The 13,118-nt window shown below is 41.5% G+C and overlaps 1 protein-coding gene across 1 annotated transcript in view; it reads right to left on the bottom strand.

The window, feature by feature from the left end:
- The window catches only part of ANKRD55 (ankyrin repeat domain 55), a 100,790-nt gene extending 90,660 nt beyond the window's left edge, over positions 1-10,130 (bottom strand). The window contains exon 1 of the mRNA XM_060007036.1: positions 10,073-10,130. Within this exon, the coding sequence (XP_059863019.1) occupies positions 10,073-10,130 (58 nt within the window). The remainder of the gene's footprint in view (positions 1-10,072) is intronic.
- Between the last annotated feature and the right edge of the window lie 2,988 nt (positions 10,131-13,118).

Here is a 13,118-nt window from a genome sequence, read left to right as displayed (position 1 = left end):
ACAAATGTTGTCAAGGATGTAGAGAAAAGGAAACCCATCTACACTGTTGGTGGGAATGTAAATTGGTGCAGCCACTGTGGAAAACAGTATGGAGGTTTCTCAAAAAACTAAAAACAGGGTTACCATACGACCGAGCAATTCCACTCCTGGGTTTATATCCGAATATAACAAAAACACTAATTCAAAAAGCTACATGTACCCCAATGTTCATAGCAGCATTATTTACAATTGCCAAGATATAGAAGCAACCTAAGTGTCTGTCAACAGATGAATGATAAAGAAGATGTGGTGTATATATACAATGGAATACTACTCAGCCATAAAAAGGAATGAAATGTTGACATTTGCAGCAACATGGATGAGTTGGAGGGCCTTATGCTAAGTGAAATAAGTCAGACAGAGAAAGACTGTATATCACTTATATGTGGAATCTAAAAAAGACAACAAACTAGTGAATACAACAAAAAAGAAGCAGACTCACAGATATAGAGAACAAACTAGTGATTAACAGTGGGTGGTGGTAGGGAGGAAGGGGGCAGTAGGAGGTACAAACTATTGTATATAAGATAGGCTCAAGGATATACTGTACCCATGGGGAATATAGACAATATTTTGTAATAACTGTAAATGGAAATTAACCTTTAAAAATTATATAAAAAATTAAAAAATAAAATTTAAAAAAGGAGTGCTATGCTATGAATTCATTACCGGGTGGGGGGTAACTTGAGGGTTGGATGTTCTCTTGACCAGGGAAGACCGGTTGTCCATATGACCTTAGGTAAGTCATCTATAAGAATCACTAGCACTTGCTAAGTGGTTACTCTGGGCCAGGCATGGTTCCAAGTGCTTTGTATGTATTATGTCATTGAATCTTTCTAACAATCCTCTGAAGACTGTTATAACCACCTTTATAACAAACCCATAACACCCTCTCGCAGTTACTGAGTGATTACTATGGGCCAGCAGTGGTTGCAGGTACTTTGCATGTATTCCTTAATTCAATCTTTATAAAGAATCCTTTGTAATAGCACCATCTTAATTTACAAGGTAGGAAAGTGAGGTATAGAGATGTTAAACAGCTGGGTCACACAGTAAGTGTCACCAGCATAGCCCACTAACAATTCATGGAAAAATAGAATCTGGGTATTAAAATACAGTCTAACCTTTTTTCTTGTTCCTTTGTGATTAGTCTGGTTTCACTTGCTCACAGGGAGCCGCGAGCAGAGGCCTCGTACTGGTACTTGGCTCTTCAGACCAGAGTTCCTCCTCGGGTGAAGCGCCCCTGCGAGACGCCTCAGCTCTGGGCGTGGGCAGAAGCGCTGCTGCACACACCACCTCAATTCAAGATGGCCGCCGGCCGCGGGCAGAGACGCTGCTCCGGGCCTGCGCCCTGGAGCCTGAGCGGTACGGCTGTGCCCGCCCTGGGAGAGCTCCGCCCCCTCCGCTGAGGAGATCCTATAAAGCAGCCCCGCCCACAGCCTGTAGGGACAGCGGGTCCTCTAGAGAGTGAGCTCGTGTTTCTCCATTCTTTGAGCAAAGAAGAAAACTCGCCTTTACTTCTGAACCAAACTCAGGCTCATTCTGTTGGCTCCAATGACACCAGCAGAAGGACCCTTGCTGGGGCCTGACTGGAAAGGGTCGGTAAAAAGAGTGGCAGCACTGGGACTTGAATTGTTTGGTGTGACTCCAGTGGCCATTACAGTCTAGTACACTGTACCACTGCTAACTCCTCTGTTTCAGCGTTCACATGTAAAAAGTGAGGGAGCTGGATTACACATTCGCTGAGTTCCTTTCAATTCTACAAGTTACTACTATTCTAAGACAAAACACTTCCAGGATCTGGACCGGCTTCTGCAGTGACCACCTGAAAGCAGACAGCTGCGAGCCCATCCCCAGACCTCTGCGTAGTGGTCATGCTGAGTCAGCTGACTTGAACAGCACTAAGTAAGAAGGATAAAAATGTCATTTCAGATGAATTTCAGGTGTTCCTCTCATGATTCTTAAAAGTAAGGTGTTTTTGTTGTTGTTGTTGTTTTTTGAACACCAAACTGTGTTCTGATTTACTGTTGTGAGTTAGAGAACAGAGGAATGATCTTGGGGTCACCCAGGATCAAAGCTTAGGATGTCAAGGTTAAAATAATTCTCTTTCCTCTTTATCAATTGCTATTTATTTGTGACCTTGATTACAGGGTCGGGGCCCTCTGAAATGTCTCTTGGAGAAATGTTAACCCGTTGCTGCACAGAACAAATAGGTTGAGTAGGAAAATGATAAAGAACCTGGCTTCAGAAGCTTCTGGGGTGGAAGCCAAGACCTGACCTTACAAATTCCCAATTCCCATCACATCAGTTCCACAGGTCAAATTCCAGTGAATTCTACCCTTTTAGCCACCTCCTCCTCCTCCTAGGATTCTGGTGTCTTTCTTTGCTCTAAAGGCAGGTTGCTATAAGACTGGATCCACTCCTACCATGGAAGAGGTCGGCCTGTCACTAAGCTGAGCCTACTGGGCAGAACTCATTGCAAATGGAAGCTCAGCCCTGGGGAGACTTGAGCAAACCTAGCTGCCATCACCTTTATTTTCTTTTGTGCTAGGAGTCATGAAGGAAGGGATTGATGAGGTGGGTTATAAGAATCCAAAAAGTATAACTTCATGGTGAACAAGAGTGTGAGGAAGGCTTGGGGGTCAGAAACCAGAGTTAAAAATGGGAGCTTTGCCTTTGTCCTGTGTGGCCTTGGATAAGTCATGTAACCTCAGATGGACTAGAAATGGAATCTATCTCACAGGCTGTGTTGAGGATCCAGTGAGATGATAGGAGTGAAAGTTTTGCACAGTGTCTGGTTTAATAAATGGGAGCTGCTTAATAAACCAGAGTTATCGCTCTTCTTCTGATTATTACTACTGGTTAATATTCTTGGCCTGATCTCTGTCTCCATTTGGAAGCTACTCCCCATCCCCGCATGGAGGTTGAGTTGCTAGGGTTTATCTTGGCAGCCGAGAAGCTGGGAACAGGCTGGGGCTAAGAGACTCTGAAGAACAGAGCCCTTTGCTAGTTAAGAGAATACAACACTTCCTATACTGAATTCTTTTTTGTATTGCTTGAATATTTTGAAGAAGGTGATGCTAATTTTACATTTAGAAAGAAACCCCAGTACTTAAAAAACTCTGTAAGAACCAGTTGATATCTAATAGTGCAACACCTGTAACATCAAATTACCATCTAAAAGAATTTAAACCATATTGTGATAACCTGAGATGGACACATCGCCCATGTGGTGTTCTGGCTGGGAATGCATAATCTAAATCTAGCTGTGAGGGAGCGTCAGACAAACCCATAAAGAGGAACTTGGTATTAAAAAAAGAGAGAGACTATAAGTTCAAAAATGTCAATGTCATAAAAGACAGAGAAAGTCTAAAGAAATGTTCCAGGTTAAAGGAGACTAAAGAGGCCTGATAACTAAATGTAGTACCTAATCCTAGACTGGATCCTGTACTGGGGGTAAAATGCTATAAAAGACATTATTGGATCAATAGACAAAATTGGAATGCAGGCAGATGAGATAAAAGTACATACACATGTATACACACACACACAAACACAAATAAGCATATACATACATACATATAGAGAAAGAGGCAGAGAGACAGATAGAGAAACAGAGAGATACAAAGAGATGTAGAGATGGACACAGAGAAAGAGCTAACAATAAAGCAAATGGGGTAAAATGTTAACAGGTGAATCTGGGTAAAAGACAGTGTTCTTTATACTGATCTTACAATGTTTCCTTAAGTTTGAAATTATTTTCAAACAAAAAGTTAAAAAAGCATTAGAATGCTATTAAATGTTATATGTGTATATTTTTTAAATTCTGAGGATACTTTTAGGAATGGAAATAGTTCCCATGTAGATTGGAACATTGTCCCTTCACTTCTTCCCCCAATGGACCCAATAAAACAAGAGTGGCCTCATCAATAAGCAACTGACATTTTAAAATTTTACATTGAGAAAACAAAGTTAGGGCCCTTATTAAGCACACGGACCTATTTATTAGGCTTACAAGTGTGCTAAACATGACTCCTGGGTGGATGTGGTCTTTCTGCAACACGGTGTCCAGCCCATACCCATCTTTTACACCAACCTTGGGCCTCAGTGCATCTAGACCCTTACCTCCTCACCTTGTCCTATATTTGCGGATGGGTGAGAGGTTTGTTTTTCTACTTGTTTGGGAATAAAAATAGCTACAAGTTTAGTGGTTCTTCCTTTAGGCTCCATTAAAATATCCTTGATTCCAAATGGTTGCCTCAAAGGGAAAATCTGTGGATATCAGTTCATCAACACAGTTGTTTAATAATTACTGAAGAAATATGGAGTTAATGAATAGAGATGGTAGGAAAAGCTCAGTGTGGTGACCCAGCTGACTTCCAGACAAGGGGCTAAGCTGAGGATTTGCCTTCTGAAGTTGATCTAGCCAAGCTGTGGGACATAACATCAGGGTTGATTCAGGAGATCTGGCTCACCAGGTGGGCCTTCATTCCCTCTGCGTACCACTCCCAGATTCTCCTTCTTGCGAAGCATAGTCAGGGAAGAGGCCCCATTCCCGAGAACACTGTAGTTGTCCTATGGTGGAGAATGCTGACAACGACACCACCCCCCTCAACCCCAATCCACTGAATCACTTTCGGTTTCATGGTTCTCTAAGCCAGTGAATGGTAATTGGATAAGATCAGTCAGGGGCTTCCCTCTAGCTAGGTCCAGAAGAGGGGCTGGGAGTGGATTGATGTGTCACAACCTTTCTCAGGAGCTGGCTGATGGAAGGGAAGGTCCTGTGTGCTGGAAAGAGGACAAAGAAGGAGGCAGAGGAGGGGGAGGGGCAGGCTTCCAGGCAACGTGTTTGCCCGGGTTAGGTCTTGAGTGGGCAAGAAAATTGCAAAAAGAATTCTTCTCCTGTTACTTCTTCCCTCTGTTCCTCTTTCTTGGCCAAGAGAGGGAGAAGGCTGAGCACTTTCCCACAGGCAGCAGATAATCTGCTTCTGAACCTCTGGAATGGTCACCTGCCAGCTAATCTTCCTGTATCTGGACCAACCAATCTGAAAATCAATCACAGAATTCTCAGTGTTCCTGGGTTTCATCCCATTCAAGGTCTGTGCCCCAAATCAACTGAGCCCAAGTCATCCCCCCTCTTTCCTGTCTCCTTTGCCTGCCTTTTCTCTACTTTCTTCCCAAACCCCTTTGAAAATTTGCTTATTCTTCCTTTGGAGGCATTCTTCCTTTGTCACATCAGAATTTTAACTTTTGCTTTTTCAGCAAAGTGCATATCTGTGCACTCTAAATTCTTTTTGTTTGGTGTTCTCAGTTTGGATGAAAAGTTGGAAATTAAAACCAGCACATATGCATGTGGGAGTTTTAAAAATCCACAATACAAGGGATAACAGCTTGATTGTAAAAATATATGCTTCATTAATTTAAATTTTTGTTAATGGCTTATTTCTTCATTAAAATGTATAGTTGATCAAGGAAGAGTATTGCAGTAGAAAAAAGATGGGTTTTGAAGTCAGACAGGTTTAGGCTTGAACCTCAGTTTTGCCATTTTATCTTATGCCCTTTCCATCCCACCCCCCAAATGCCAACCTTTCTTCTGACTTAAATGAGAATAGATTTTACCAAAAACCCAGCCATGAGACTGTATACCTCTGAGAAGGAACTTGAGATCTGACCTTTTTTCATGCCAAGTAGCAGGCTGAATGGTGGCCTTGAAGGTATATCCATGTCCTAGTCCCTGGGACCTGTGACTAGGACCTCATATGGCAAAAGAGTGCATGTCACCTCACATGTTGAAAGACTGAGTTAAGGATTTTGAGAGTAGAAGCTTATCCTGGCGTATCTGGGTGGGCCCTAAATGCAAGCACATGTACTGTTATAAGAGAGAGGCAGAGGGAGTTCTCAGACACACATGCAGAGGAAAAGGCCATGTGAAGATGGAGGCGGATTGGGGTGATGAAGCCACGGCAGTCAGAAGCTGGAGGAGACAAGGAAGGACTCTTCCCTAGAGCCTTCGGAAGGAGCACACGCCCTGCTGACATCTTGATTTCATACTGCTGGCTTCCAGAGCTGTGGGAGATTGCATTTCTCTTGTCTGAAGCCACTCAGTTTATGGTAATTTGTTAGAGCAGCCCTAGGACACGATGCTCTGTATAAATCTGGGCTGGAGGGCCGAGCCCCTCCTCGCATTCTCACAACAGCTCTACCAGAGAAAAACCTGTAAGGGTGGGCCACACCCCCCAGAGGTGCCTGCAGACACACCGCTCAGCTTCCTCAAACCCTTCTTACAGAGCTGGGGCAGGGCTGGGCTGGGTGAGGCCCTTGGGACCTCCCTTGTCGTTTCTATTTTCTCTCTGAGGCCTGGGTTCCTCCTCATGCAGGGATCTTTGGTTACATAACTGAAGTCTCAACTTCAGTAGGAACCTCTGTGTTCTGTAGTAAATGATTTTACTACAGGTCCTTTTCTGCGTGTGGGCTTTGAGAGGGAAGACAGCCAGGGAGAACACGTGGGACCAGAGAGATGTTGCCGTGGTGAAAGTAAGAAGCACAAAGCCGGAGTGGAGAGCTCTGAAGACCCAGGCTTCCTCCCTCACAGCTTCACAGGGCAAGCCAGAGACACAGCCGAATCCTCTTGGCCAGGAAGATAACACAATCTTTAAGCCTCCTAGCAACCCTGTGAATGTATAATATTATCCACATTTCACAGATGAGAAGATCAACCAGTCTGTCCAAGTCCGTGCAACTGGGATGAGGACTGAGACTGGACTAGAGCAAATGTCCATCTGTCCCCAAGCCCCTGGCATGGGGTTGTCTTATTACCTCTGCTAAAGAGAAAAATAGAAAAATGCAATTGGAGGGACTCAGACTTACCAAATCCACCTGGTTTTGGTTTGAGCCAAACTGAAGGTCATTATTCATCATAGTTTCCAAGTGCACATTGCTGACCATTCTCTGGGCAACCATAAGCCAGAGCTGCCTGAGCCCTACCTCCACCTCAAAGTAGCTGTTAAGACCAGAGATTGCCCTTGGAAAGGAACTTCTTAGTCTGCTGTCTGGATAGCGAACACCTGGGTCTCAGTCCCCTCTGTTACTCATTAGCTGTGTGTTATGATCATAAACTGTCCCCCATTTTAACCTCTCAGTGCTTCACTTTTCCCATCTGAGATCTTAGGGGGATGGATGGAATGAGCGGTTCCCAATCTTTGCTGTACATTAGAACTTCCTGGGGAGCTTTGTCTGGCCATGCCCCTCACCAAATAAACTGGAATATCCAGTGGTGGAATCCAGGCATCAGGATTTTCAAAAACTGCCTAGGTGATTTTTATATGTGGCCAAGTTTTTCTTTTCAATGTTACATTTCAGGTAGATCTGTAATCTCACCGTGATGAAAGGAGAAAGCCAAGTCTTTAATAATTCTAATTAAAAAATAATAAAAAAGCTTACGGACAGCAATGCAACATTTCCTTCCCCCCCACCCCATGATGAATTAACAGCTGGTAGAGGATGCAATGGCTCAGAATCAAAAATAAAAATCAAGCCAACTTCGGGAACAATCCACCGTCAATGACTTTCCATACATAATTCAAACAAGTCAAATGCCAACCCGTTGTGGAGAACACCATGGACTTCCTTGGTTTTTGATAGTGTTTTTCTTTTGAAGGCAAAATAAAATAGGACACAAAGTCATACCTAAATGCTGATGTCTACATTCCATAAAGGCGATGCCGTCGCAGCGGTCTTACAAGACTTCTAAGATCTTTCCAGATGTAATGTCTTTCGTCAACATCTGCATGTAAAGCTAGTGGACACTAGAGCTTTGATTCCCCGGATATTAGGAATTCAAGGAAAATCCTCTACTAAAGCCCTACCCATACTCAACTTTTCAGGAGAAAGTCACTTCACCATGGTTTTGCCCAACAATATGGTATTTAGAATCTATGCAATCGTCTAAACCTATTATGGCCTTTCATGCTTTTAAGAAGGTGGAAGGGTTAATGTGATAATAGAACTATTCAGGTATCATTTAGTTAACTGTTGTTCTAGGGGTTGCTCTAAATGGTACTCTGGAGTTCTAAAGAAAATAATTAATGTAGTATAGTCAACTGGCCTTAACTAAACCCTCATTTGTTCTGAGGACTGCTAAATTCAAGCTAGAGATAGAGAGATGAATAGTCTTTCACATTTGAGGAACTCACAGTCGAGGGTGGTAATAATTATAACAGCAACGATAATAACAAAAGCAGCCACAGTTTGAAAGTAGTTAATGCATATCAGGCAATGTGACAGGTGCTTTTTGTACATTATTTTAGATTCTCACAACAACCTTGCTAGGTGAGCATTGTTTCCTTTATTTTACTGCTGAGGCAATTAAGGCCCAGAGAGGTCAGGTAACTTGCTAAGATCACACAGCTAAGAGGTAGTTATTCTGCCATTCTAACCTACGTCGCCCATGCTATTTCTACCATACCACAGCACCTCTGGAGAGAAATGATTGAAAAATAGAGATGGAGGTGTCAGGGAGAGGGTTAACTTACAAGGGGAAGAATCAGGTCTAGGGTGGAGAAATAGCTGTGAATTGCTCACATGAAAGGTGTTTTAAGAAAATAAATATTATAAATTAATATTTTAACAATGTTTTGGGCTCAATCCTGTTAGGAGACACAACACTGGAACAGAGGATTCATTACGAGGGGCTAGTGCTCTGCAGTCAGTTCTAGCTCCCTCAAATTAGTCTTAAAAAATAAACCCATTGTGTTTCTCTTTGAATTGCACAGCTCAGAAATGTCATTTTTTAGCCAGTATGAGGTCTTTGGATCTAAGCATATTTTCACTTTTGCTGATTGCCGTCAGTGATACAAACTGTACAAAGGATGTGGTGGGCACAACTGTAACAATCATTTTCTCTATGGTGTTCCTAGCCCAATGCTGTGTAAACTGGCACATCCTGAAGATACACACACACACACACACACACACACACACACACAGTAGTTACTCAGAAATCTAAATGTAAGTCTGTAACCTGACAAAGCACTGAACTAATTCACCCATGAAACCAGATGTAGCTTGAAGGGTAGGTAGTAAACACACTATGGCCTAGAGCAGGAAAAGGGAAAAGGAAAGAAGCAATGATTTTTCTTAATGAGGCTTTCACAGACCACCATTTTCACGGTGTAGCTAAAACAGGTAAATGACCAAAGGATCTTAGGATTCTGAGGAATACTCAGAGGGTATTGAAAGTGGTTTAGATATCAGATATGTTTTTAAAAAATCTCCTAAAATATTACTTACATTTAAAGAATGGAAATTTTCTGTACTTACAGAGAAAAGATGCATAATTACACATAGGTATATATATAATATACATATATATGCACACACGCACACACTTCATATGCAAAATGTACAGGCACAGACTGAATGGCTGAATACATGTTTTTTATAAGGATGGATCAATTTCACAGCAATCGTTTTGTGTGGAAAATTACTTCCACACTGGGAATTATGAGTAAGAAAGATATATCCTTTCACTGCAAATAATAACATAGTGATAAGTCATTACACAACCTCGGATGAGATAATATATCAACTACAGCATAAATCTGGGCAACATATATTCCTGAAGGGAATCGAGATATTTATGAAACTATAGCAATGAGATATTGGGTTTATGTTACTTATTATAATGTATGTATTTTAAAGATTTGAACAAAAAGCTAATGAGAATAAAGATGATACTATCTGAAATAGCTGGTGTGCTTGAAACCCAATTTTTAAAATTTGTAGGTAGGAGCACTTTAGCAAGACTAATAGACCATAAGCTTATTTTTCCCTTCTAAATGCTTATCAAATGAGAAGTGAACATTTAGAACAGGTTTGTTTCCTATGTGAAATCCTCTTCCCACATCACACCCACACACCCACACCCACACACAGACACACACACACATTACTCTCTCTCCCTGTACAAGTGCAAATCCCTACCGTTGGACTAAAGATGCAAAGAACCAAGGGTGAGTTAAAGCAGCGTTTTTACCTTTTTGCTGATCAAACATAGATGGAGTGCTGAAATCCATGGTTGCCTGTCTCATCATTTACCACCAGAATGGCAAAAAGCATCCAGGTCTCTAGAGAGGAGAAAACACCATCTTACACATTACAGTCAACACAACAGTCAGTTACAGCATCCCGTGCCAAGACCTCTGTTTGAGAATTAAGTGTGCATTAGAGCTGCCGGTCTTTGTCAAGGCAAATGATGGAAATAGGTAAATGTTATTCCTGTAATACCTGACAGGAAAAAGAGTTACTTTCTATGGTCTCACTCATCAGCTATACCCACGTGTAAATATTATACACACTCTATCCCCCAACAAATATAGAAAAAAAAAGCTCAAACCTTGAAAAATGGTTTTCATAGAGGGCCACCTGCCTTGGATCTGGGCCAGAAAAATACTGGAGGTAACGGAGCCTCAGCAGCTGGTGTGTTGTTTTAAACCAAAAGAAATCTCAATGGGTGAGTGAGGATTCACAGGGCCAGACGGAGCATGTGCAAAGCTGCCAATGCAGTTTGGATTCAGCTGTGTTCTTGGTGGAGTGAGAACTGCATTTGGGTCATGTGAGCAGAGTGCCATCTCAACGGAATAGCACGTAAATATTGTAGCAGGAGGCTGCTGGCCATGTGCTGTATGGAGTAATTACTGGCTTTCACAGCTCATCTTTAGTCTCCCTTCAGCTCTTTTCTCCAAATGACAGGGAGGATGGGGGGAAGGAAGTAGCGTTTGAAAGGTTGGATTTCAGGGCTCAGATATCCATGGCGATAAAATTAAAACAGTGTGCAATCACAAGGGTGTTTAGTGCAGTATTATATGCTGTGGAAAAACCTCAAATCACCCAAATGTATATCACTTGAGGAGCAGTTGAATAAATGGTAGTAAATTCATACCCTAGATTTAAAACTCTGAAGTAAATCTATATGAATTTATCTGGTAGGATGACTCTAATCTATTATTAAATGAAAAAAGTTATATATTTCATTTGTTCACATCTTTATAAAACCAGCAACCACCCACTGTATATGTAAATATGTTCATGTATGTTCATAGGAACAGAGGAAGATGTATGAAGATATACTGTTAATATTGGTTACCTCAGGGGATTGCAATTCAAGTAGGAGATTTCTATCTTGTTCTTTATCTACCTCTGTATTTTTAGGCTTATTAAAACAAGGCTGTTGTTTTATAATTGTTATTAAAAATCTGGTATAATAAATTCAAAACAAAGCTCTACAATCAAGACAATCAGGTTTTTGGATAAGTCAAATAGTCATATAGAAGATGATCTTGTAAATGCTGTTGATAATGATAATAAATTTTTTTAACTTAATTAGTGTGTGACTATGGAAATAAAAGCAGAAACCATTTTTCTTCGTATATGGCCACATTTGTTTTGATCTACTGATATGGACTGTATTTTTCCATAGACAGGCTTCTTTCTTATCTCTTGCCTCTCATATTTTCCCCATCAACAGACTGTCTGGGCTCAGTTCCCTTGTGACAATACTAGGACCCACTTACCTTCCTCACATCAGCCTTTCCCCTACAAACACCCTGTGTTCATTTTATTTAAAACACGGGCAGAACCTACTTCTTATAAATCATTACGCAAAATGTGCTCCGTAGATAAATTTCTTAAATTTCCCAGTGCTGGTTTTTTTTTTTTTTTTTGCATTAACCATGAAAGCCAGACTTTGGAGGCCGAGAGTGAATTGGTGAAGACACTTTGGCTTACACTAGCAGATATTCAGTTAAGGAGAGATGGCTTAAGCTCACCCAACTGACTGAGGTAAGAGGAGCTGTGGTCACTTGGTCCCAAACACAAGCAAAATCAAGGATTCGAGCAAAATCAAGGATTTATTTGGTTGGTCAAAATGTTCGTTCGTTTCTTCCTGTAAGATGGCTCTAGCAGCACTTAGTTGTCTTTAACTTTATTTGAAACAATTTTGTTAGATTGTATTGTAACAGCTGTCATTATCAGCGTGCATTTAAAAAAAGACATCAAAGTTGGTGAATTTTTTTTAACATCTTTATTGGAGTATAATTGCTTTACAGTGGTGTGTTAGTTTCTGCTGTATAACAAAGTGAATCAGCTATACGTACACATAGATCCCCATATCCCCTCCCTCTTGCATCTCCCTCCCACCCTCCCTATCCCACCCCTCTAGGTGGTCACAAAGCACCGAGCTGATCCCCCTGTGCTATGCGGCTGCTTCCCACTAGCTATCTATTTTACATTTGGTACTGTATATATGTCCATGCTACTCTCTCAAAGTTGGTGAATTTTTGTGTAGGCATTTTAATATTGAAGATGGAAGAAAAAAAGCAACATTTTCGATATATTATGCTTTATTATTTCAAGAAAGGTAAAAACAGAGGGAAAAAAAGATTTGTGCAGTGTATGGAGAAGGTGCTGTGACTGATCAAACATGTCAAAAGTGGTTTGCGAAGTTTCATGCTGGAGATTTCTCGCTGGACGATGCTCCAGGGTTGGGTAGACCAATTGAAGTTTATAGCAATCAAGTTGAGACATTAATTGAGAACAATCAGCGTTATACCACACGGGAGATAGCCGACGTCCTCAAAATACCCAAATCAAGCGTTGAAAATCATTTGCCCCAGCTTGGTTATGTAAGTCGCTTTGATGTTTGGGTTCCACCTAAGTCAAGCGGAAAAAAACCTTCTTGACCGTATTTCCGCATGCAATTCTCTACTGAAACGTAATGAAAACGTTCTGTTTTTGAAACAAATTGTCACGGGTGATGAAAAGTGGATACTGTACAATAATGTGGAGCAGAAGAGATCATGGGGCAAGCGAAATGAGCCACCACCAACCACACCAAAGGCCGGTCTTCATCCAAAGGTGATGTTGTGTCAATGGTGGGGTTGGAAGGGCGTCCTCTATTATGAGCTCCTTCTGGGAACCCAAACGGTTAATCCCAACAAGTGCTGCTCCCAATTAGACCAACTGAAAGCAGCACTCGAAGAAAAGCGTCCAGAATTAGTCAACAGAAAACGCATAATCTTCCA

This window comes from Delphinus delphis, chromosome 3 (genome assembly GCF_949987515.2).
Source record: "Delphinus delphis chromosome 3, mDelDel1.2, whole genome shotgun sequence".
Taxonomy (NCBI): domain Eukaryota; kingdom Metazoa; phylum Chordata; class Mammalia; order Artiodactyla; family Delphinidae; genus Delphinus; species Delphinus delphis.
Note: the sequence above shows the minus strand (reverse complement) of the source record. Positions and strands in the feature narration are given on the sequence as shown.